We start from the raw sequence: 27,326 nt of genomic DNA on the forward strand, positions 1-27,326 counted from the left end.
GTTAACTCTGACTTGATTCACTCATTTATGTTTCTGTCTGGCTTCTATAGCCATATTGCTTCTTCTTTTTTTTTTTTTCATTTTATTGCTCTCATCACAGGAAATTCCAAGAGCTTTAGCTCTGTAGATGAGGAGCAAATGTGTATTTCTTATAAATCACAATTATCATACATCCATTGCTTTTTGCCTGCATCGGTCAATACTGCGATGACTTAAAAATGATATAAATTTATTTTCATTTTCTTTGACATCTGTTCAACTGTGGAGCCAGGCTCCATTGGTAGGGCTGTGTGGTGCCCTGTATCTGTCTGCCTCCTGAAGTTCTGTTTACCATCTCCTGAAGGCTCAGCTTCTCAAGAAGCTGAAGGTATATTTAGAAGGGTATGTTCCCAGGATGAGAGAGATTTGGAGCCCAGGTTGATGACATCAAATACACTGAATTTCTCTCTTGGTCCATCCTGTTCTGGCTTCAGGAAAATAAAACAGTTGCTAGTGAGATTGGTGCCATTTGGTGTAATTTCTGTACTTTGAACTCCCTCGTCTCAGAGATTTTGTTCCTGGTCTTGTTTCTGTTCTAAGGGCTCATCAAGTTCTCTTTTTTTCTGTACATGAAATCTAGATCTTCAATTTTGAAACCAAATTTGGACTCTTGACTCTGGAACTCCAATTTCCTTAGTAAGTTGCTCTCTGGAATCAATCCTAGGCTAAGGGTTTGTAAATGCTGTGATGAGGGTGTGTAACTGTGAGGAAGTATAGCTGGTATGACACCGTCTGTCTTCTCTACCATGAATCTTCTTTTCAGGGTGATCTTTTTTTAGTTAAAGTTTATTGGGTGACAATTGTTAGTAAAGTTACATAGGTTTCAACAATTCTGTAATACAGCATCTATATATCACATTGTGTGTTCACCACCAGAGTCAGTTCTCTTTCCATCACCATATATTTGATCCCCTTTACCCTCATCTACCATCCCCCTCCCCTCCTTACCCTCTAGTAACCACTAAACTATGTCTGTCTATGAGTTTATTTTGTCATTTGTCTTGTTCTTTTGTTGTCTTCAGTTTTATATACCATGTATCAGTGAAATAATATGGTTCTCTACTTTTTCTGTTCTTCAGGATGATCTTGGCCTTGGCTTGCTTCTAAGTCCCTCTCAGGTTCTGATCTTTTCTGAACTCGGTGCCTAGCTCTTCCAATTCTGAAACCAAATTTGGATTCTAGACTCTTCAGTGTTGATTTCTAAAGCAAGCTTTTGTTTGGTAGCATAACCTGGGTAAGGTTTTTGATTGAATGCTTTGATGAAGGTATTTAACTGGTCTTCTGTGAATTTGGTGCGGCTTCATCTGATTCCTTGCTGTGGCCTTGTTTGGAGAGTAGTTTTGGGCCATGTTGGAATAGATCCCTGAAGCTTTCAACTGGGCCATATTGTTTTTTTGAACTATTTATTCAAATTCAACAGATTCAGTATGTAACATTATAAGGAAAAGGAGTCAGACTAGTTAGTTTAAATATCTTCTCTACCATTTACTGTGTAACTTTGGGCAAGTTATTTAATTGCTCCTTCTTTTTAGTTCCTGGATCTGTAAAGTAGGAATAACAGTATGTATAGAGTTGTTGTAAAGATTAAATGAGAAAATATATGTAATGCACATAGCATCGTCCCTGGCATAATAATTACATAATGTCAGTTACCGTTATGATAAATAATATTGATTAACTAACTGTTTCACAACCACTTCAGTTTTGCTAAGGATCCTGCTATTCTTCTGTACTAGAAGCTTGACTCTACATTTTCTCTTTCCTTTTGATCAGGCTTAATATTCAATAATTACTGAGTCCTGATGTTATTTCCTTCTAAATAATCTTCCTACATTCATCTTCTATCCCACAATGTCATAGCATGCATGCTAATCTAGGCCTTAGTAAATTTTTCTCCTGGAGTATTGAAAAATTCCAATTAGTCTCCTATAGTCTTTTTCCTCTACTCTGGATACTCATATCAGTCTTCCTTAAAATCATCCCCCCGCCCAACATATCATTACCATGCTAAGAATCTTAGTGCTTTACCATTTTCTACATCAGTTAACCTCAACGTTGCCTGCACAGCAGAATCACCTGGGGACCTTTTAAAACTCAGTGCCTACGCTGCATCCAAGACCAGATAAATCTGAATCTCTTAGAGTGGGATCCAGGCATCAACAGCTTTTAAAGCTCTCCAAGTGATTCCAGTGTGCAGTCACCGTTTGAGAACCACAGTAGTAGGTCAGAATATTATAGAGAATGGTAACATTTGCAGTCAAAGAAAACCCTAGGAGGAAAAGGAAACGAGGTTCTAGAAAAGATAAGGGACTTTCCCCAAGTAGGGAAACAGGCATTAGAACCCAGGAATTCACTTCATATGCTTTTACCTGGCTTTCAAGCCCTTCATTTTCTGGCCCTATCCTACCTCTTCTGTTGGTCTTATTTTTAACCACTCCCAGACATCCAATCTTCTCTCATAGAGCCCGTTAGGCTGGTATTGCTGCGTCAGAGTTTACTCCCAATAATGCTCTCTGCTGCAATTTTGAGGCCATCCTTATTTATCCTGTTACTGATTTACTCCTGAAATACAGATATGAGTATATAAGTGCCCTGCTCAAACACCTCAGTAGGTAGGTAGGTAGGTGTCTCTTCTAAAAGAATAACATCCGAACTCCTTAGTGAGGCCCTTTGAAACCTGGCTTCAGACTACTGGTACTTCCCTGTTCCTAGGTACATCCCGCCTCCATTCCTGTTATCCATAATCTAGCTCTATAGTATTCAAAATTGGCTCCGTAATACCATCAGTGTTCTATGTCATATAACTAAAATTTGGTGGTCTTTGTCAGAGGCTAGGCAGAAAAAAAATAAAGCTAATAAGTTAATAAACTAATAGTTAATCAAGAGCTTAGGCTTAATGTTTTCAAGGAACTCACAATCTAGATAAAGAAAAGATACATACACCAATTGCACACAAGGGCAGGGAAGGGTAGAATCAATGCCAAACTGAACAACCAAGAAAAAATGCTATAAGGTTTCACAAAGGGAATAGAAAATGAGGCTGTGATCATCCTCCTTTGAGTGCCAGAATGATGATTTGGGTCCAACCATCAGGGCAGATAAAGTTCTTGAGCTAATCAGAATTCTGATGAGTTTTAGTTTAAAGCTGACAGTTTTAATTGATCAGAGGGTTGCTTTAGGAAAATTAACATTTTGGCTTATGTAGAATGAATGAAAAACCTGGAGATAGGGAGATCAGTTAGAAGGCTATGTATCATATTATTGGGGGGTGGGAAGGAGGCTTATTTTTATCTCCCAAAATCATAAGGTCCTTTAGATTGAGAACACTTCTCTTGCATTTCTAGTAGAGTTCTTTGCACACAGCAAGAGCTGAGAAAATATTTGTGCATATTATCTTGTTGACATTTATTCATTTTTCTCTTGGTTTCCACAACTTGATACTTTCAGGATTTCCTCCTACTTTATTGACTTCTTCACCAATTCAGCTGTCTTTGCTGGCTTCTCCGTCTATGCTTGACCTCTAAATACTGAAGTACCCAAGGATTTATGCTGGACTTTCTTCTCTTCCCCTGAATAGTCCCCCCCCCCCCGCCCCCCGGTAATTCATCTGTCCTATGACTTTAAACACAATTTATATGATGATGATTTCCAAATTCATTTCTCCATCTCTGATTCATATCTCTCCCCATGCAAGTTATAGATATATATATCAAATTGCCTACTGAAATTTCCCCTTGGATATTTAATAGGCATTTCAAATTTAACATATTTAGAATAGTTTTTCCTCCATTAGCCAGTTGCTAAGGCCAAAACTTATGAATCATTCTTAATTTCTGTCTCTCATCTCCCATATCCAATCCATCATAAGTTCTATTGGCTGGATCTCCAAAATGTATCTTAAGTTGGTTCATTTCTCTTGATCTACATCGCTATCACTTTCATCTAAGCACCATTATCTCTAGCCTGAATTACTGCAATAGCCTCCTAACTAACTGGTCTCCCAACTTCATCTCTTGCTCTCCAATACATTCTCTACCCAGAAGCCAGTAATCTTTTAAAAATGTGAATCAGATGATATCATTCCTATGTTTAAAGCCTTTTGATCATGGGTATAGGTTATATACACAATAAAATCTAAACTTCTTATTGTGGTCTACATGGCCTTAGGTGTTCCAGCCCTTGACTAATTACTCTGACCTCATCTTGTACCATGTTCTTCCTTGACCTCTAGACTTCAGTCCCACTGGCCCTTTTTTCTATATTTCAAACATACCAAGTTCAAGCAAAGCTTCCTCTTCCTCAAATGTGCAAAGGAACTTTTCCTAAGTTCCATTACCCAAGACGCTCTTATTCTAGCTTTCCTACATGGTTGGCTCTTTTCCATAATTGAGGTCTCAGCTTTATGAAATTATGGTCACCTTTTAAGAAAACCTTCCCTTATTGCTCTATATGATGTCTCCTTTTCCAGGCACTCTATTACATCACTCCACATTTTTTTCATAGCCCTTATCACTATCTGAAATGAGTTTTTTGCATTCTTTATTGTGCATTATCTGCTTACTGCATTAGGATGTAAGCTCAATGATAGCAGGAACTTGTCTGTCATGTTCACTGTTATATTCCTTAGATGTAGTGCTTAGAATAGTTACTGAAATATAGTAGGCATCAATATTTACTGAATACAAGAATATACATTCTTTCATTTGGGTCTCAGTAAAAATCATTTGTGAGTAAGTAGGAAAGTGTCATTTCCCCCATTTTACAGATAGGGAAATTGAAAGGTGACTTTTCCAAAGTAATTCAGGTAGTATGTTGCAGAATCTCCTTCTGCATCCAAGTGTGCCATGCTTCTTTCTATAGCAACATGACTAACCACAATGGAAATATTGTGTGACCAAAGTCAAGATCACTTTTGCGTGCAGTGTATAAGGTGCTTCCATTAGTTTTCTGTGGCTGCTATAACAAATCATCCCAAAGTAGGTGACTTAAATAACATAAATTAATTTTTGCACAGTTCTAGAGGTCTAAATTCCAAAATCAAGCTAATTGCAGGGCTGTGCTCTCTGTGGAGGCTCTAGAGGAGAATCCATCCCCTGCCTCTTCTGGCTTCTGGTTGGCAGCTGGCATTCTTTGGCTTGTGGCTGCATCTCTCTCTGCTTTGCCTTCACATTGACTTCTCCCTCTGTGTGTGTGTGTGTGACAAAACTCCCTCTCTCTGGTGAGGATGTCATTGCACTCAGATAATTCAGGATATACTCCTTCTCGCAAGATCCTTAATTACATCTTTTTGCTATATAAGGTAATATTCACAAGTGTCATGGATTAGGACGTAGACATACTACAGTGTGATAAAAAAAAAATACGGTGAATGTTTAAATAAAAAAATGTATTATAGTAAAAGACACATTGCCTTTAATCCCCCTCAAAATACTCCCCTCACTTCAAGCACACGTATCTCATCATTCCTGCTACTTTCTGAAGCAGTTCTGGAAATCCTCTTTTGTGTCTTTAGTTGCGCTGTCATGGCTGCCTTGATGTCCTAAATTGATTCAAAATGTTTACCTTTCATGGCCATTTTGATTTTGAGGAAGAGCAAGAAGTCACATGGTGCCAGATCTGGTGAATAAGCTGAATGAGGACACACTGTAATGTTTTTATTTGACAAATTGCCACATACCAGAAGCGATGTGTGACATGGAGTGTTATCATGATGGAGGATGATTTGCTGCACACTTTAAAACACACCTTCTCTCAACCGTAGCTCACACCCGACTGCATTGAACGAGTTAAAACTTGTCACACACTGTTGCGAAGGTTCGACACACTGCTTCATGTTTTTAAGATCCCTGCCTTTCCTTTGTATGGCACTCGGCAGCAGCCTTCACTATATTTTGTGATCACAACGAAAAGGCTCTATCTCACACATCACTTCTGGTACAGCAATTTCTGTCAGATAAAAACATTGCGGTGTGTCCTCTTCCACCTTATTCACTGGATCTGGTATCGCGAGACTTCTGGCTCTTCCTCAAAGTCAAAATGACCATGAAAGGTAAATGTTTTGAATTGATTTAGGACATTGAGGCAGCCATGACAGCGCAACTAAAGACACTCATGAAAGAGAACTTCCAGAACTGCTTCAGAAAGTAGCAAGAATGATGGGATCAGTGTGTTCGAAGCAAGGGGGAGTATTTTGAGAGGAATTAATGGCAGTGTCTTTTACTGTAATAATTTTATTTAAACATTCACTGTATTGTTCGATCACACCTTGTATCTTTTGGTGGGCCACCATTCAGCCCACTACAGTGATCATAATAGCATCTTAGTGCAGAACTAAATTCTTGGAACTCTCTTTAATGGGCCAGTCTCTTTTTAGTTGGGTCATCATCCATTCATTTAATAAATATTTAGTGAGCACCTAAAGCATGCTGTGTACAGAAATTGTGTATAGATTGATAAACAATTGTAAACACTTTATGCTTTGGGTGCGAGAGAGTGGTATTAATAATTACATTAGGAGAGCAGGCATAAACCAGGACTGTACCAGGCAAACCAGGACATATGATCACTTATGATTGCATATTGTTAGGCCAATAGAATGAAATAAATCAAGACCCTGCCTGCTAGTATTTTTCCCTTTGCCATTTCTCTTTTTCTAAGTCAAACATAGTGTTTGGTTTCTAAAAGTACTTACGGCTGGATAGTAGCATGACTGAGGTGATCTCATTGGACTTCACCAATATGGAGACCCCTTATACCTTTGGATGTTGGACTTGTAAGCTGGAAGTGGGAGGCTCACTTCAGGGCAAACTTTTCTATACTAGATAGGCTACGCATGCGCTTGAGTTTTAAATAGAGGAGGACAACTGATGCTTTCAGATCACGGTACTTCAGAATTTTTAAGAAAACTAAATGGGTAATGTTCATCTGCAACAAACGCTCCTGAAAGGTGATCAAGATTACTGGCTGCAACTTAGATGATAGCATCTTCAAGTTATATGCAATTCCTAGTATTCCTTTCTTTCCAAAATAATAGATCATATATGTATGCAAGTTACAAAGATTATTATTATGGGGATAATGCATCTACTCTAATTAAAAATTACTTGCAAACTTTGGTACTTTATAATTTTTACTAGTGACAATGCTTATTTACATCTTACAATGAAATGTGACCAAAAAGTGTGCTAAAACAATGCAGTTGAAAAAAATCATTGTTCTTGAAAATGCAAATTATTGAACTGAAATAGATACTTAAGCACAACAAAGTTACCTAATCATGTTTGAGAGGGCAAAAAGTACACATGTCTAGAGCATTGTGTGCATTAATAATAATTTGTAAAGTGCTTAAGTTTACAATTTAAAGAATGCTTTCATATGCAGGAGAAATATTCTTAGTTCCATTTCACAGATGAGGAAACTGAGGTTTAGCGAAAATAACTGACTTCTGCATATCTGTTTTTTAAAACTTTTATTCCAGTGGTTTTCCTCTACTTTATTCATCATCTCATAATAGAATACAGAATGTTCAGAATTAAACAAATTATAGTACTTGTTTAATGCCACTAAAGAGCTTACCCGAGTTTGAACAATATATATAATATGACCAGCTGTGATGGTTAATTTCATGTGTCAACTTGCCAAGGCCATGGTGCCTGGATATTTGGTTGAACATTTTAGGTGTTTTTGTGAAGGTGTTTTTTGAATGAGAGTAACATTTAAATTGGTGGATTTTGAGTAAAGCAGATTACTCTCCATAATGTGGGTGGGCCTCATCCCATTAGTTGAAAGCCTTAGTAGAACAAAGACTGATTTCCCCTAAACAAGAAGGCATTCTGCCAGCAGACTGGCTTTGGACTTGAACTGTAACTCTTCCCTGAGTCTCCACTGAAAGCCTACCCCATTAGATTTTGGACTCACCAAACCTCCACAATCATGTGAGGCAATTCCTTAAAATAAATCAAATTCTTTCCTCTCCTCCCCCTCCCCTTCCTTCTCCCCTCCCCTCCCCCTTCTCCTTCTTTCTCCTACCCTCTCCTCTTCCCTCCTTCTTTCCTCTCCTCCCCCTCCCCTCCCTTACCCCTCCCCTCCCATCCCCTCTCTCTCCACATCCTGTTGATCTGTAGGTTCTGTTTCTCTGGAAAACCCTGCAACTATTTGGAAAACTATTGTAATCAGGTAGGGTTGTCTTAGAGAGGCTAAACTTAATCTCATCCTCTTACTTTCTTTGGATGGTTGATGGTTAATTTAGAGGGCTGATCATTAAAAAAAGGAAAAAGAAAAAGAAAGAAAAGAAAAAAAAAAAGAAGGCTGATGATTTAAAAAGAATGCCTGCCTGGTCTTAAGTAATTTTTGAAGTGGAAGTACAGGTATGTAAGACATTTAAACACTCAATTACCAGGAGATGAGTTTAAAATGCCAGGCGATGGGTTATTTATGCTGTTGTTCTGAGTGTTTGTATGTACTGCAGTGGAATTCCGGTTCTGGATCATCTACTAACTTGTTTGAAAACTTAAGCAAGTTACTTATTTTGTATATTGGAATTACAGAATTTTCCTGGAGATATGCTATATGAATACGTTTCTCTTATATATTTTCTTTGAGGTTCTCTGATGAAAGAAGCATCAGTAATGCTAAGTACCAAGTATGACGACAATAATAACCATAATGATAATAATAATGCTTCAAAGCTATGCAGCATTATTTTTCTAAGTAGGCCAAAGCACTTTCCTCTGTCAGATCACAGTATCTTTAAGGGAGGCTGGTAAGGGGTAGGTTGTAGGATCGCAATTCCAGATGATGCAGCTGAGGCACTGAGATCTGTTATTAGGGTCTTGCCACATAAGTTGCACAAGGCAGGGTCTAGAAACCAGGATACAGTTCCCTGGCCAAGTACTCTTCCTTCTTTTAAATTTGTTTGCCGCGTATGTTTCCTGGGCTGGGAATTCAGGATCCCTGATTCTTCTTCAGATTTAGGCAGTAAAACAGAGTTGTACTTGTAAAGTACCAAATACTTACCGTTCCTTGGTTTAAATACACTCTGGTTGACAGTTACATTTTATTGTGGCTGATTAAATAAAGGGTGGAAAGAGAACATTTGTGAACCACCAAGGAACCCAATACAGAAAGCAAAGATACCACGGTGAACCAATGCTGATCCAGTTACCCAGTGCTGTCTCAGACTTGAATCTCTGTCCCAGAGCACAGCACATCTCCATTTTCACAGCTGAGCTCAGAGCCTGTCCATAATTCCTCCCCTCCCTGAGAAGAGAGAGAATACCTGTCAGAGTATACACATCAACAGAATGTCTTAGTTTTCAATGTAGAATGGCAAACGAGAACAAAGGATTGCCCTTTATTTTCAGTTAATTCCTCTCAAGCATCACTTATACTAAAACTTCATATTTTGTTTTAGAAAGAGTTCTTATTCTTTCCTGGGCAGAACATTTTAAAAGTTTGTCTCCTTTCTGCATTCGTTTACTATGATTGCAAGCCAGAGATAAAATCCAGCTGGATCTGGGAAATAACTGGTGAGAAAGAGAATTAAATAAGAACTACATATATCAATGGTAAGTTTACTCACACCTTTCTGATTACAACTCACCTTTCCATATTGCACTAGAGCCAAAGGTCAAACACATATACAGTCATGCACTGCTTAACTATGGGGATACGTTCTGAGAAATGTGTTTTTAGGTGATTTTGTTGTTGTGTGATCATAGAGTGTGCTTACACAAACACAAACCTAGATATAGCCTGCTCCACACCTCAGCTACGTGGTATGCCACTGTCACATGTGTGGTCCGTCATTGACCAAAACATCGTTACGCAGTGCATGATGGTATAATGGCAAACCACCAAATTAAAGCCATAGAGGAGAAAAAAGGACCAGAGTCATTTCAAGGCCCCAAAATTATGATTTCTGAGAAACTGGAGAATAGAGAATTTGGGAAAGAGACAAATTATTATTTATTTTTAATTACAGTGGTACCTCGGTTTTCAAACATAATCCATTCTGGAAGACCATTCGAGTTCTGAAACGTTTGAAAACAGCCAACAGCTAGGCCATAGGATCTTGCACTTGGCGGAAGCCGCGTGACATATTCAACTTCCGAGGCGTGTTCGAAAACCGAAACACTTACTTCTAGGTTTACAACGTTCGTAGACCAAAATGTTTGTCAACGGAGATATTTGAAAACCGAGGTACTACTGTATAGGAAAATAGGAAAAGATTTAATTTTGACAATCCCTGGTGTTTTTAAGAGAGGCAAAAGGATCATGATCTATGATTACAAAATGTACTCTGACTTCTCAAAAAACCAGAATATAACATAATAGAAGTCAAAGGGTAAAAACATTTCTTTCATTCAAGTCAGTGAAAACCACCACGAAGGGCCATCTAAACAGCCACTCCTTTGCTGTCATTACCATCTACAGACCAAAGGCAGTTCGTTGAGAAACGAATGCAACATTAGTTTCTGCTTCATGTCTGTTCTTCCTAGCAGTGTCTGGAACATTGTGATCATTCAAGAAACATTTGCTGAATTGTTAGTGTAGCACTAGTAACATAGGTCTCTCCCCAATAAGGCGCTGGGTAAACTCTAATAATAATTAACAAACACTAAGTGCTTATCTGTTCAAAAGTATTGTTTCACATGTGTACACTAACCCTAAGAGGTAGTTGATACTATTCTCTCACCGACAAGGAAGGTGCACAGAGAAATGAGGATGTGTCAGAACCAGGGTTTGAGTCTAGGCAGTAAGGATTCTAGAGCCCAAAAGCTGTAACACCACTTATACTGCCTCAAGTTAATCAGGAAAGAGCCCCAGGATAAGTCAATGTTAAATTAAACCAGAGCTGGATACCTGTCTGCCCCAAGAACTAAGATGAAGTGTGCCATTAGGTTGGAGAATTGCTATAGGTATCGGGAGATGGCTGATGGTAAGCCCTGGGAATCAGGAAGAGCCTCTCCTAGCTTATAGAGTGGGGCCAACACACTCACTCATACCCACAGCTTGGTTAGTGGAGCAGTAGATTTCAGAACATCTTGACTCCTTGTCTGTAGGAATCAAGGAGTCTGTACTCTTTGTGTTGTGTAGAAATTGCAAAATGAGAAAGTAGGGGGGAGAGACAGAGAGAGAGAGAGAGAGAGAGAGAGAGAACAAAAACGGGCATGGCATGGTGGGAGCATGGGGTTGGGGGGAGATAGATCCAGGAGGCCAAGACTCAAAAGTTGATAAATACATTGTAGTGGAAGCATACTTGAATTCAGGGAGTTTGAAAACAGTCCCTTAAAATTCTGGTCCTAAAAAGCCTTGTTCCTTTTGATCACAGGAACAATATAAATACTAACAAGTAATAATTAACATGTTTTTTTAAAAAGCAACCTCTCTCAAATCAATCCTTTATGACAAAGACTAGAAGGGGAAGTGTATGAAATTTAGCTTGACTCAGAGTTTTTAATTTTATATAGTGTAAATATCTAAGAGACAATTAAGGAAGAAATGGCTGTGGGTAGACAAGGATAAAAAACAATTTTTTGACTGAAGAGGCCTGCCATCGCCCTTGGTCTAATTGCTGCATGGAGGTAACTGCTGATAGGTACCAGGTGAGGAGTAAGGGCAGCAGTTCATCCAAAAAAGGCCCGCTATCCCATTCATGTGCAGTTTTCCCTAGGGCTTACATGTCTGAGACCTCAAGATATCAAGGAAGGAAGGGCACACAGGAGGTGAGGGGCACCCTCAAGTAAGCTGTGGAACAGATCTCATGAGCCTGGGCATCAATCAGTCTGCGTTAGAACAGAGGGATATAGTTTCCGAATTAAAATTTTCCTTTTTGTAGTTTTGTTGAACTTCATTTTGGAATCCATCATGTTTTAATAAAATTCATTATGGAAAAAAAAAACACCTCATGCACTACTAACAAGGAAAATTACCTACTATGAGCTAGGCATTCTGCTAAGGTGGTGGGGATATCGTAATGAAGAAGGCAGAAATGATCTCTGCTTTCATGTAGCTAAGTCTTTCGGGGAAGAAAGACACTGAAAAGAAATTAAAATATGAAGTGTAATGAAAGAGGAAGTATAAGTATGGGTATTAATGGAGAAAGCAATTAGACATAAACAGAAGAGAAATTCTCAGTGGAAAGAAATCAAAAGCCAAACTAAAAACCAAGAACTTTTAGGAGTGGGTGGGAATAGATGGAGACTCATGAAGCCAAGATTTTATTTGCTTGACTTAAAGTGGGTTGAGTATTTCAATTCGGTAAGGACCCTATTTTGTTTCCTTTCTGGGCCTTTGTCCAGAGAGTGACAGTGTTCTGAAAGCTTTGGTCTGAATCCAGGCTTTTATTATTTTTAGGGATTAATTAAAATTGTTATATACAACAGGGCTATAGAATGTGGGAGATGGGAATATTGTCCTGAAGAGCTCATAACCTGGTGGGAGAGACAATATATAAACACAGAAGAAATAAAAGAAGGCTGTTAGGAGCCTGTAAATGAATAAAGCCTTACAGAAGGCAGAGCAAGAAGTTGCTATGGGCAGGAATGATAGGGATGATGTTAGGTTGGAGACGTCCTGTTTTGGAACTTACTGGTGAGTTAGGACACTCCAAGACAGGGCTTAGTGTACAAGAATGGGGTTTAAAAATAGACCAGGATTTATCAACCTCATCACTATTGACATTTTGGGCCAGATAATTCTATTATAGGAGGCTGTCTTATGTGTATTTAGCAGCATCCCTAGCCTCTACCCACTACATCCAATAGCAACATTTCCCTCAAGTTGTGACAACCAAAAATGTCTCTTGGCATTACCAAATGTCTCCTAGGAGGCAAAAGTTATCCTCTGGTTGAGAACCACTGCATTAGACCCTGCCACCGTGCTGAGCCTGGCTAATGGCTGAGGGAGGTTCAGCAATACAGGGATTTGGCAGCCAAGATGGGTTGGATATGGTGAGATAAATAGTTGGCATCAAGATTACATTACTGGTATCTAGAAGGGGGATCTTGGACTCCAGAATGTTAGGCAAAAACTTCCCTTTCAGTATGAGACATATGGGGGTGAGTTGTCCTTGAGACTAAGTGTCCAATGATTAGGTCTACATAACTATTTCTGTGCTAACTGAAGAGGGAAGATAATTCCATGCTAAGTCTCACTCAAAGGGGAGATAAAAATCTACTTAAACATCTATCAGGGATCTAAGGTACTATTGTGTGAACATATACTATACCATAGGAGATGAGCAGGTTGAGCCGTGAACTAGGGCAGGTAGAAACATGTGAAACTTCACCTCCTTTAGCTTTGGGCTGATTCATTAGTATTAGGGAGCTAGATTAGATAACTTTTCTAACTCCAAAGTTAAATATATGAAATAAGACATTTTAATGCTTTATTGAATGCTGGGTATCCTAAACATGAATCAAATTTTATCCTTTCTTAAAGAATCTCACTCTAACACAGCAGATACAACTAACAATTCTAGAGTATAATAATAATAATAATGTGAACAAAATAATGGGGGCTGTTTCTAATTTGAAAAAATTGGAAAGCTAGTGACATTTCCCAGACTCCTTTTTCAATTAGGACTCCAGGTGTGATCCAGTTCAATGGATCTTGTGAGAAATGAATTCAGAACGGAGCCATGTGAGGAGCTAGGAAAGAAACATGGGATCTAATTCATTTGTGTGGATTTGGCAGAGGTAATGCTTGTGACTCTGGAGCTAGCCGTTTCCTGTAAACAGTAGTAGTAGTAGTAGCAGTAGCAGCAGTAGCAGCAGCAGCAGCAGCAGCAGCAGCAGCAGCAGCGGGAATGCACTTCTGCAGTGAGCAACAATGGCAGCCTCTTCCTACAGCAACGGTAGAGGGGACAGTTCTAATCATGTGTAGAAATAGAGTGGTTGTGAGGGCAGGAGGTTGTGCCAAAAAGTTGGACTTTGCTTCTCCAGGCCTTTCAATGATTTTGTAAGCACTCGATTCCTTATTTTAAATCTCTTTGTACCTAAACTAGACTGGATTCTGTGTTATGCAATGAACACTGACTGATGCAGTAATAAGAAACGTTGTAAACACCTGACTTTCCAGGAAATGAGAATGTGGGATGAGTTATCTGACCTGGATGTATCTGAAGGTGGTGAATAGCTGGTTACTATTACTAGAGACTGGTAGCCCATGATATGCGTGGAGAAACAGTATTTAAATTATCACCTGTGGATTGCTAAATTAGTAAAATGTAAGACAGAGACCATCTCTACCATCACATGGAGAGAGTCTCCCCGGGAATAAAGACAACAGAGGAAAGCAGAGCCAAGAGATGGCAAGGGAGAGAATCTTTCTGACATAATTTGAGTCACTGGATCCAGGTCTGTCTATCTTGTCAGTTGCATGAGAAAATAGATTCCATTTTTGTTTTAAAAAATTATCATTTGTAATGAAGTGCCTATGAAAGGCAAGGCTCTGGTGAACCAACTGGCTACTGAGTTAGACCACTATGAAAGGCACAAGAAATACAGGGCAGGGACTGTACTGGTCGCTTCTAACTGCTAGAAAATGTAAAGAAAATTATAGTTTCAAGATTTCAAATTTTTAGCATAGGGCATGTTTAGAAAACCTGGGGTTTTCAATGACTGCCCTGAAACATACCTTATCTTCTGTAGCCACAGGTCTAACACACCAAAAATTAGAAGCAGAATCTTCTTCAGTAAAACACCGGATTACTACAGAGGTAGAATTAACAGCCTCACTTGATCTCTGATGTGGAAATTAGGGTACTGACTGTAAAAGAATGGTACTCTCAAAGTGGTGTCCTGTGCTGTCAAACTCCACTGAATGTCCCGTCTTCAGAAGTAGCTCCCTTCTTCCCCTGATGAGGCTGGTCTTAACCTTTCTTGAAAACCTTATGGTAACCAGTTTCTAAGAAGGCCCCAGTGATTTGAACCTCTCAGCATTAAATGCCCTGGTGCAATCCCCTCCTACAAAGAATAGGGCTGACCTGTGTAACCTATAGGATATTGCAGAAATGGTAGTGTGTGATTGCTGAGGCTAGCTCATAAAAGATATTGTACTTTCCACTTTGCTATTAGGTCTGGGGAAAGCCAGATGCCATGTTGTGAGGACACTCAAGCAACATTATAGAGAAGCCCACATGGCAAAGGAACTGGGGCCTCCAGCCAACAACCAGCACTAACTTGCCAGGTATGTGAGTGAGCCATCTTGGAAGTAGATCCTCCAGCCTCATCAAGCCTTCACATAACTGTGGCCCCAGCTGACATTTTGACACCAACCTCATGAGAGAAAACTGCGCCAGAACCACCCAGCTATGCCATTTCTAGATTCTGGACCTACAGATTCTGTGTGAAATGGTTTGTCATTTTCAGTTGCTAAATTTTAGGTGGTTTATTACGCAATAATAGATAATGCAGATCTCATCTTGCACAGGGATACCAATTTTTCCTCCTTTCCCCCCTTGGCTCCTCTCACTAACTCCAGACGTATAAATTGAGTCAGATCCTAGCATGCTCTAGGGGACCAATTTCAAAGTAAATCTGAGAAGAGAAAGATTATTTGCCAGAAGAAGGGCAAGACTTTACTTCATTGCATTAGCAAAGAGCTGGGGAATATGTGTAGGAATAGCTTCTGAGGGTGTAAGACCAAGGAAAGAAAAAACTATTGATAACAGAATACTTACCAGATATTTCAGAGTCAGTGTATCAGTTCAGGTATCTAGGAGTGGTCTAGTTATGCTAATTAAAAATGATTCAACTGGTAAATGAAACCAAATAAAGTTGGGTTGCCATACATTTCTTGACATAGTGTTAAAAGACAAGCTCCAATGATTTGTGAAAACAGCAATACTGAAGAGGGCTGTTATTTGTATTGGATCATCCACCCTTAACTATGTTCCCAAAAAGGGCCTAGAGCATACCTTCTCATCACCCTACGGCATGAAGAAATAGATGAGGACATCACTGTAATGACTGTCCTCTGGGGATGAAAGTTGCATGCGTTGCACTGAAATGGAATTTCTAATTTCAGTGATGGTGAGGGACCCTGAGGTGGCAGAGGCCAGAGAGAACATAACTGCCAGAGACACAGTGGGCACAATTATCAAGGCAAAGTAGTTTCAGAGTGGTAACTAAAATGTTTCACCTACAGAGATCTTTGGTGGTGCTGAATTGATCATGGTCAACAAACTCTAGGCTGGGAAAATAAAGGCCTGACTAGAGATACCACTAAGAGTAATAGCCTTCACCCATTTCCTAGTCCTGGGAAGTTCACACACCCGGGGCCCTTGAATACAGAGTATGCTAGGTACCTTTGAGAAAAGACCTTGTGATAGCATCGAAAGTATGTGTAAATATTTCTCTCAACCTTTCCTCAAAGGGACACACAACTGTTTGCTGGAGTAAAACTATGTGGTGTGTGTGTGTGTGTTTTGGACCAGCAGGAAGGGAACATTTTGCAAAGTTAGGGTATCGTCCTATAGCAGGGATTAGCAGACTGAGGGCCAAACCTGGCCCACATCCTGTTTTTGTATAGCCTTTAAGAATGGCTTTTACATTTTTTAAAGGTTGTAAACAAAAACAATGAATATGTGAGATAGCATATGTGGTCTTTAAAGCCTGGAATATACTACCTGGCCCTTCACAGGAAAGTTTGCCACCTCCTGTCCTACAGCATTATGTGTTGTGGACTAACAACCAACATAGAGTGCTGTTTCACCCGTATCGACAATACGTGAGCTGGGGAACCCAGGAGTGAGACACTTTCCACTACTATACATAGTGATCCACTCATAAAATGTTTGCCTTCCATCCCAACAACTTTGAGTTTTGCCCATTTAAAGGTGTAAGTATTCAAGGGAGGAATGCTCTCCCCAGAAAACCCAACAATGGTTCCACTTAACTGGAAGTTTATACTATTAGTTGACATTGGAACAATAGGAAAAAAAAGAGGTTACACTATTGTCTGGGATGATTAATCCTTGATATCAAAGGGAAATCTGATTGTTGCTACATAATGGGAACAAGGACGAGAATGTCTCGAACCCCAGAGATGCTGAGTCACATACTAGTTTGCCACGTACAGTGGTAAAAATTAATAGGAGACTATAGCAATCCAATTCAAGCAGAACCAAGGACTCATTCCTCAGGAATGAAGACCACCACATCATGTGAAAACCTCAACCAGCTGTGGGGGCTGGCAAAATGAATATGGAATTGACGATGATTAAACAGATCCTGAAGACCAATTGTAGAAATGAGGATGTAGTAACTACTCATCTCTTTTGTTCTATTTTGTATGTTTATTAATATATATATGTTAATCATGCCCATTGACTAGTTCATATAAGGTATATTTGTAGTTTAGTTAACGATATTTTACTAAAGTTAATTTATTTTTATAATTATACTATATTTATACAAGATGTTAACATCATAGGAACCTAGGTGAAGGGCATTTGTACTATTTTTGTAACTTTCCTGTGTCTAAATTAATTTCAAAGTAAAAAGCTAAAAAAAGCACAATTATCATGAAAACATACAGAATATATAATTTAGAAATACATAAAGTAAAATGTGAAGTTTTAGATGCAACTAGGCAATACAAAATAAGGTGTACTTACATGTTTGATTGTTGTTTTTCTTTTTAATGTAAATGACATTAAATATTTCTTCTAAATTACACTAGTCATACCAGGAATTTTTCTTCTATCATTTCTTCAATTTTGCTTCCCTAAAGTTCTCTCTTATCTCTTCTTCGGAATTATGAGAAACATTGGAATCTCTGGGTTTATCTTGTTTCTTAATGTTTCTTAAATCGCCTCTCCCCCGGTATCTTGGTTCTTTTGGAGTAATTCCTCAGCTTATTCTTCCAGTTTTGCTAATTTGCTCTTCATCAAAGTCCATTTGTTGTTCAAACCATCTTTTAACAATCTTTGACTAGTTCTTTTATATAAAAGTTAGATGCAATATTCTCTCACATTCTGTATATTAAAAAAAAAATACATGTAAATGTGCTTAGAACAATGCCTGATACTACACCCAGTATTCACTAAATAATTATTTCCAAGAGCCGCCTCTATTTAATAACTGTTTGCTTGGGTGTTCCTTTATTTGCTGATTGATGTCACCTTTCCATGGTATTGGTCTTCCTTGGGTATTTGGTGATTCTTGATTTTGTTCTCATCTTGGTATTCCTGTGCACATGTCACTGTTTCTATTTACCATAGTTTTCTCTGGTGATTGAGGGATGGGATTAAATGTAATCTTGGACAGGGTATGCCAGTGACTAATATTCTGGGTGTGAAATTAGGATTCCTTTCCTGGATGTAGCCACATAGGGTACTACCTGGCTTATCTGCCCTAAGTTTCCAGAGTTACTGTACCAGCCTGGGGGCAAATACCATTCCAGGGTACTCTTAGCTTTGAAGGGTCAATGGAGGAAGAAGCCAACACAGCTAGAGTTTTCAAATTCCATTCCTCAAACACTTACCCTTTATGGTTGCCCTTTATGGTTAAGATGTTCTGCCCTTCCTCCACCCTTACACTCCCAACTCTGTATCCATTGCCTCTGAGCTTGGTCTGACTCTTGCTCTGCCAGTGTGATCCCATCTGCCCTCTGACTTTCAGGGAATCTTTAACATTCCAAATCTGCTGGTAATCTTGGGCTCCAATAATCTTGGGCCATGCTTTTTTTTTTTAAACAGCTCTGTGCCTGGGTGACCTGGTAAACTCTGATTCATACTTCAAAACTCAAAGTATTTTTTCTTCTTCGATTCATATTTCTTTAACCGTATTTTTTTCTGAATTTCTGTAGCTTCTGTATACACCATTGTTATTTACAAATGTCATTCCCTACTAAACTGAATTAACAAATGAAAGTTATGCTCTTCAAATCTATTAGTAACACTAGTGTATCCACCAGATTATTTTCTTTAGATGGTTTTGCTGAGAGGTAATTTATACTTTGCATGCTTTAAAAAAAATACAAATTCTGGTATCACTGAAATTTGGAATTTACAAGTACCATGCATGGACCAAGAATGAAAAAGGTTTAACTTGTCCTATCTATATATGAAGAAAATGATTAGGATGAACAATCCTAGGAAAAACAATTAGGATGGAAATGGCTTATTCTATCCTAGAGGATAAATGGATTTTTAACACTTTAGATTTATTTTAGACAAATTTATGATAACTCTACATTATTTCTATGTATTCATTGGGAGAAGAGTCATAGATGGAAACACGGTGGGTTTTGTAGTCAGGCAGATGTGATTTGGAATCTCAGGTTTGCTATTTATTAGCTTTGTAAAACTGGATAAGCAACTTGAACACTCTGTGAGTGCGGGAGGCAGCCTTCTAAAATGGCTCACCATGATCTCTACCTCCTGGAATTCATGCCTCTGTGTAATACTCTCTCCTCCTGAGTGTGGGCTGGATCTTTGTTTTTTTTCCTCCTTCTTTTTTCCTTTTAAAATAATCAACAGTTTATTTTTCATAGTTCTTTTGGAGGCTGGGAAGTCCAAGATCAAGGTGCCAGCAGAGTTGGTGTCTGTTGAGAGCCTGCATCTTGGTTCTCTAGCGGTTTGCTTTTAATGAATTGAACACAAGAAAAGTGATGGGATAACCCTTCCAAAATTAGATTATAAAAGTTTGTGACGTCTCTTTCTGGCACTCTCTCCCTTGCTCACTTTGATGAAGCCAGCTGGTGTGTTGTATCCACACACCACATCTACAGGTCCAATCTACATACCCATTCAGGCAGAGGCATAGGGGACTTGGACTTGCTATTGCTGTCTGACGCGGGGGTGGTCACAGACACAATTTCACTTTCTTCTCATAACTGAATTGAATTGTAAGAGTGTCCCCTGAGAATTTTAGATTTGATTGGTAGTGTTGAAAAAAATAACATTGGGAAAACAGGGAATAAATTATTCCTCTTTTACAGATAAAGATACTGAGAGTCATTAAACTTAAGTGACGTCCAAGCTTCTACAACTAAAAAGTGTCAGAACTGAGATTTGAACCTAGTCTTTTCCCATCATTACCATGTTAATTCAACACTTATTTAATAAACAACTATTAGGTGCCAGGCATTATTCTAGGTCCAGAGAATAGGAAGGTGAATAAGTTAAGTCAAAGTTTCTGCCCTCATGGAGTTTATAGTCCCTCTCTTACTAGAAAATTGGAAATAAGAATTTAAATATTTTATTATTAATTCCTGTTAATTCTGGATTAGTGTGTTTTTAATATTTTATGACTTAGGAACGCAATGTTTATTTTATCAACTTTGTCCTGATGTAACTAAATTTCACTAGCAATAGCAGTGATGTAATACAGGGCAGAGGCATGCTTGTTTCAGTATTTGACTGGCTAAATACTAGATAAATGCTCCATATATACACAAAACAATTTATTGATTTTCGTAACAGGGTTTGTGTCTTGAACTTCAGGCCTTTGTTTCATCAGCTCTGTTCATTTGTCATGTTTCAGTATAAAGTTTAGTCAATGAAAGTCTGCTTTTTATTTTGAGCACAAAATTAAGCAAAAATAGACTAGGTACAGTTTATTGGTGTTGCACACTTTAAGGAGTGCTGGATACTGTGAGAACCTAATTGGTAGTCATTTTCTTGTAAAATTAGTTTAAGACTCAGAACTTCAAGCCCACAACAGGCTAGAGCTCTGTTGTATTTGACTAGGCACTGAAGCTTTGAGAATAGCTTGTTTTCTGACAATTTGACTATCAGAAAAAATATTCTTTCCAAAGCTTTCCTGAAAAAGGATGTTGGCATAGTTCCTGATGACAGCTGTTTGATCGATTTTATGGTGCTTTGATGTGTTATACAGTAGTCCTTTCTTATCCAAGGTTTCACTTTCTATAGTTTCAGTTCTCCGTGGTCAACTGTGATCCAAAAATATTAAACTCCAACCATCGACATCGTCTGCTCCTGACATCCAACCATCAACAATCATCATGGATCCATGATCCAGGATCAACTGAAGCAGATGATCCTCCTTCTGACATATCAGAGGTCTGTAGTAGCCTAATGCTACATTACAATGCGTCATTCACCTCACTGCATCTCATTATATAGGCATTTTATCATCTCATATTATCACAAGAAGGGTGACTGCAGTAAAGTATTTAGAGCGCGATCACATTCACGTAATATTACACTATACTTATAATTTGTTCTATTATATAGTTGTTAACCTCTTACTATGCTTAATTTATAAATTAAACTTTATCGTAGGTATGTATGTATAGGGAAAACAGAATATATAGGGTTCAGTACCATCTGTGGCTTCAGGCATCCACTGGGGGACTTAAAATGTATCTCCCTCAGATAAGGGGGATATACTACTGTATGTATATTTAATAAAAGCTCTGGCAGCTACTTGAAAAGTGAATTGCTGGTAAGGTAGATATATTCTAGAGAAATCTTTAATTACTGGCTCTTAAAACAGCTTGAGTAAAAAAATGGTGAATGAACATTGCTGAGTGACCCTGGGAGCCTTTTAAGTCTAAAAACATTTGAGGCTTTGACAATATTCCATGACTTTTTAGTTCTTATAAGAGATGATGTCTAACCTTTTCATTTGCAGATGTAGAATAGCAAAAATAACATTTTGCATTTTAAAGGTCCTTTTCTAAACCCAAAGTACCTCCTAAGTATTAGGCAATTAATTTTTCCATAGCTGTAACATGATTATATAACCTACTGCAGAATTAATTGCTTAACACCTGTGAAGTGCTCTGTACATCCAGAGTGATTTTTAACATATTTAGTAAAATGGAAAAAAGCTTTGGAATAAAATTTTAATCTGTCATTCCAAGTCAACCCAGTATTGCAGCAATCAGACCAGTTTCCCTTACATATTTTGGGTAGGGAGCAAGGGCTACTGCTTTATATGAAGTCTTCAAATCATCTGGTGAAGGAAGTTGAAAAATTAAGTTAAAAAATAATTCCAACAGTGAAATTTCCAAGGGTTGAGTCCCTTTTACTCCTCTACTCACTAAGAATTCTGGGATCCTCTTCCTCGAGGACAAAGGAACAGTGGGGAAGAGTTAATGGCAGCAAAAAAGACATGGTGGTAACAGCCAACTTGAAGAGTTAGAAGAGGCTTGGAGACTCAACAGTCAGCCCTTTACTCAGTGAAACATACTGAAAGCCAAATCTGGACATTTTTATAGATCATGGGCCTTTGTTTAATGTACTACATTTTCTTATTACAAAAGATAATCACCATTAAATTTTGCATGCTCCAACTTTAGATAGTTGTCAAATTTGTGCCACAAAAAGTCTAATGTGGTATCATCTGGGATACAGAGGTCCAATGTATGTTCCCTGCTCTTAAGAATGGAGATGGAGAATCTTTCAATTAATATGCACATTTTCCAAAGTGGAGTCTCTGAAGTTCTGGGTCTCCTTAGAAGTAATGAAGGCCCCAGTGTCATCTAATCTTTCAGCTCTTCAAGAGTCTATATGAGTAGATGTTATATCTGTACTAACAGATCTAAAATACCCATTATAAAGCTCTCCCCTTGATGCCCTCACACATTTACATACACCCCTTGGAGGTGGTAACCTCATCCCTACTCCCTTCTCTTGTTTGAGAACCACAATGGCTTCCCATTGTACTTGAAATAAAACCGAAACTCCTTATGTTAGCCTTTAATACCCTATGTAATCTGGTTCCTCTGACAACTTCTATCATACTCATAGTGCTCTTTATTCCAGACATACTAATGTTTCTATTCCTCAAACACACCAAGTTCTTTCTGTATCAGGATGCTAGCACTTTCCTTTTTTTCACCTGAATATTCTTTCCCCAATCTTCATTTGACTGGCTCCTTATCATTCAGGCTTCAGCTCAAATGTCACTTTCTTGAAGGGACCTTCTCAGATTAAGTCAGTTAACACTCTTCATTACTCTAACATTAATCTGTTTTATTTTCTTCATAGCACTAGTTTGTCTTTCCCACCTAAATGTAAATTCTTTGAGAGTAAATTCTTTACTCCCTTTTTGTTCTTTAGTATTACTATGGATTTAGTCTAAATGTTTTTTTCCCCCCACCATGTTTACAGAATTTTAGGGAGGTAGAGTCAGATGTAGGCATTTAGGTCATCGGTTTAAACTTGAAGTCCCAGCTTGTTTGGGAAAAGGTTTATTTTGCTCAAAGGTATTTGTCAAGAAAGTCATGCTAACTGTAATATAAGATTTTGCCTTGTCAACATAACTCTTCTGAGAAGTTAAGACAATCCGTAGAGAACTTGTTTACAACTTTGACAGAAAGCAACTTTTAAGATAGAGGACTACTCAAACTATTCATGGCTGATTATTCCCCCTACAAAGCATGTGACTTACTAAATTTTAAAAAAGTTCCATCAGATTTATCAGGGTCTTCAACAAATTAAAGGAAAAATGAACAGCTTTGTTTTCAAAATTAATTTCTTTCCTTTTTTTCTCTGTTTTTTTCTTCAAGGTTAATTTCTAATTTGAATTAGATACCTGATTTCATTAGTCCAGCCAAAGCTATTAACTAAAATCTACATATCATCCAATTGTTCCACTAAGAGAAATAAATGGCATTTAATGATATTAATACTGTCAAAATATGTGCTGATTTAACCTTCAGTCTATAAAATATCAGTGGCAGAGTTTTGAGTGATAACACTATGGTAGATGGCTGAATAACCAGAGATCAGACTTAGTTTGGGATGGTACTCATCACTGCAGCTAAGTTTACCAATAAATTCCACTTTTATACTGCTTTTCCTTTAGACCCCTACATTAGTTAGGACGATTTTGCCTATGGTAATACAAAACCCAGTGTAACCTCTTGTAAACAATAAAGGGCATTTACTGGCCTAGGTAACAAAAAAATTAAAGGCAGGATAGTGATCAAGTGTGGTTCAATCAGGGCTCTGGTTTAATTTCTCACTAATTTTTTTTGGCTCTGTCTTCCTGTTAGCTTTATCCCCATGCTGACAGCTAGAGAGCTGCAGCAATTCCAGGTCTCTCAAGTATACAGGACATTTATCTCTTCCTTAAGAGTAAGGAAAACCAACTTTTCTCAAAGCCCCTATAATACTACCCTTGTTTTTCACTAGCCTGTATTGGGTCACATGCTATTCCTATGGCCATAATAATACTATGCTTTCATAGGCGAAGATCCAGGTTCCTGACCAATGTTTTTTTTTAAGGGCAATGGCATTATATTCACCAGTGTTTTTCAAACTGGTGGATCATAACCCAAGAATGAATCATGAATGGTCTTAATCATCATTTAAAAAATAGATTTGAGATTGCATTGCACATATGGTGAGTGCTGTTTTATGAAAGATTTTATGTTCACACATATACACATCTGGATTATAATGTAAAATGTTTCTTGTGAATTGAGTTTAAAAAATGGCTTGAAAGCTACTATCTTAGACAAAACTCTCAATGTTGAAGTGGGGTCAGATTTTAAGTACATGAATTATGCAGGGAAGAACAAGATACTTGAAAGGAAATCACAGTATGATTTGGGAGAGGAAAACAGATGCTGGGGAAATAGCAATTTCCACTGCAACTTGCCTGACATTTCAGTTATTATTTAATCTATATGGGATTTTAATATAGTCATAACCAAACATTTTAGTTTTTTTAATGTTTCCTAAGTTTCAAAGTACATCTATCTCCCTTCTGAAAAAGCACTTCATTTCTTCCATCCAATAAGTATCCATGATGAGGGAATTTATATATTTTATCATTTGGTTGATGGAAATTATTATGGTAAAAGACTCATTGAAAAAGCTTGGCTTCTAAGGAAAAACCATTTATATTTCAAATAACTGAACACATCTTACCACCACTCTAATCTTTATTTAGGTTTAAATTTTTATCTTATTTCACAAGAACTTTAGGGTTCCTTCTAAAATTCAACCCCTTTCATTTAATAAATGAAGAAACTAAGGCCTAGAAGGGACGAATTTATCTAAGGCAGTTAATTAGCTATAGAACACAAACACAAGTCTCTTGACACCTGCTTCAGAATTCTTTCCCTTATACTAATCAACAGTGCAGCTATACTAACTTTAAAAGGTGAAATAACAAACATGCTTAAATTTCAGAGGCACCTAGATTTACATAGCTGATAGATTCAAGAGTTATAGGTGAATTATATTTTGGGGAATAAAATTGCGTTTTTAAGGCAACAGGGGAGATTAAAGAAATGTTGAAGTCTTTGAAAGGCAAGTGACTGCCTTATATGTTTAAATTAGGCTAACGATTTTGAAGCTAATTTTCATGTTATAGAATGAACTGTATTTTATATAAACACTTTACGTGTTAAGCTAGGGAATTGATTCACTGAGCAAGTTTGTATGATTAGAAATTTGCCAAGTTCTATGAAGGATTCAAAAAAAGTCTCAGCTACAAGAGATTATAATTTGTATATTTAAATATGTATGGTAATAGGGCAATGTTGACATAGGAAAAAAATCCTTATTAAGAAATCAAAGCAATTTCAAATGCTTGAAATATAGGGATGAAAACTGGGAAAGTCCTTTTGGGTTGGACACATTAGAGGAATTTACTGTTTCATGCACAGGCAGGAAGGGTAGCTGTCATTTGAGGGTGCCATGAGAATATCTAGTCCCCACTATCTCTATTATTCAGTAGAATGCCACTCATTTCTTTCCTTAAGAGTTGTTTTCTTTTGTGTGAAAGGGTTTATCAAAAGCTTCCCTCTAGCTCCATGTAGTGTTTCTAGTATTTGTAGCCTTAGAGAACACTGGCAAAAGAGTAAACAAAGGGCTTTGAAAGTACAAAAGGGAGTGTGACAGTGCTCAAGACTTTGTTTGCTTTGGTTTTACTTAAAGGCCGATTCTTAAGGGCAGGTAGGGTTTAACTGTAAAGAAAAAGATCTCTTGCGATTCAGTCATGGTACCTGCAGGTTAGGGTAGTAAGTTGCTGTCTGGCACTAAACTTGCCTAACATCCAGTAGGTACCAGGCCCACCTTCTGGGGCTAAAATTCCAGTCACTAGCTGTGCATGATATTCATAGGTTAATCCTGAGAGGTGAGAAGTTGGCATCAAGAACCAGGTTGGGTACTGTCAGCATTAAAGAGATCTAGTAGCAGATAGCAGGATCCCAGTCAACAAACATACTTGGGTTTAAATGCAGGAATCTAGACTTTTAGAAGTTATGGGAAAATTGGAAAGGCCAAGAGGTCTTATATCTCAAGAGGCTGAAATCCTGGAGAGACGACCTAATGAAGGGCTCAGGTACAGCAATCACATAAGGGGTCTAGTTATCAGACTCGAGGTATCAGTCAAACATAGACATTATGACATCATACATGCTTTTCGAACTAGAGTAGATTTAATTCTGGGATTAATTGGCAAAAAGTATTGCATGTATAACTTATGATGATGAATCTTTTTGGAGAATTTTACTTGAAAGCAATTCAAATCCCCGTTTATATATTTTTGTATTAAAATAAGCATATTTTTTTGAAGTAGACAGCAAATTTTGGTTGAATCTAAAGGAAAAAAAACACAGAATTTCAAAGAAATGTCCAGATTTTAGTAAGAAGTTTTAGCTATACTCCCGTCACTATTTGATGCTTAGAAAAACTTGAAAGGCAGTAACTGCAAAAAGTACTGCTACTTTAAACTAAGTTCTGCTACTTCTTGTGTGACCCCTGGCAAATCAAAAAATTACATATCCCTCGGGATTGTTGTAAACATTATAGGTAACATACAGGGATCTAGTAAGGTATCTGACAGATAAATAGGTGCTTAATGTGACAAAGGGGAAAAAAACCTGGGCTAGAAATGCTTAATCTTGCTGCCTCAGGTTAAGTCAGTTACTGTCACCTGGAGGGCTATTGAGTTTCCAGAGAATAAAAACTCAAGGCTAGAAATATGAGTGTGGAGTGAAATTTAACTGGGACATAGATAGATATGGCAGGGAATTCATATATGTTGCGTATATATTCCTGATCAACCACTGTTAGTTTTTTATACATTCGCATTTAATGATAATAACCCTTTAAACAAGGCATAATTATGATCTTACAGATGAGATAACTGAGGTTCAGGAAGGCTCAAGTGCCCAGTGTTAAACAGCTAGTTGAGCCGTGGAGCAGGTGCCTGAACCTAGTGATTCTACCACATTCTGCCTTATAATAGAGGTGCTCCTATGCCACTAAATGAAAGATAGGTTTGAATAAGTGAGATTAAATGGCTATCTGCAGTAGCTCTTGATTACAGGAGTACACAAAATATTTA

General features: G+C 37.9%; 1 protein-coding gene across 3 annotated transcripts in view; it reads left to right on the forward strand.

Moving 5' to 3' along the window:
- Nucleotides 1–27,326, forward strand: part of LOC109446121 (uncharacterized) — a 268,022-nt gene that overhangs the window by 2,486 nt on the left and 238,210 nt on the right. Inside the window, exons 2-4 of one of the 3 annotated variants that reach the window (XR_012497514.2) lie at nucleotides 15,120–15,231; nucleotides 20,924–21,073; nucleotides 23,530–23,649. Coding sequence is in view for 1 of the 3 variants with exons in the window: in XM_088791636.1 (XP_088647762.1) it covers nucleotides 20,924–21,073 (150 nt within the window). In the remaining 2 variants the exon portion in view is untranslated. Of the gene's footprint in view, nucleotides 1–15,119; nucleotides 15,232–20,923; nucleotides 21,074–23,529; nucleotides 23,650–27,326 lie in introns of those variants that run through there. The other 2 variants (XR_012497513.2, XM_088791636.1) reach the window with 2 other exon arrangements.

Source organism: Rhinolophus sinicus, chromosome 14 (genome assembly GCF_057876585.1).
Source record: "Rhinolophus sinicus isolate RSI-liver-muscle chromosome 14, RSI-T2T, whole genome shotgun sequence".
Taxonomy (NCBI): domain Eukaryota; kingdom Metazoa; phylum Chordata; class Mammalia; order Chiroptera; family Rhinolophidae; genus Rhinolophus; species Rhinolophus sinicus.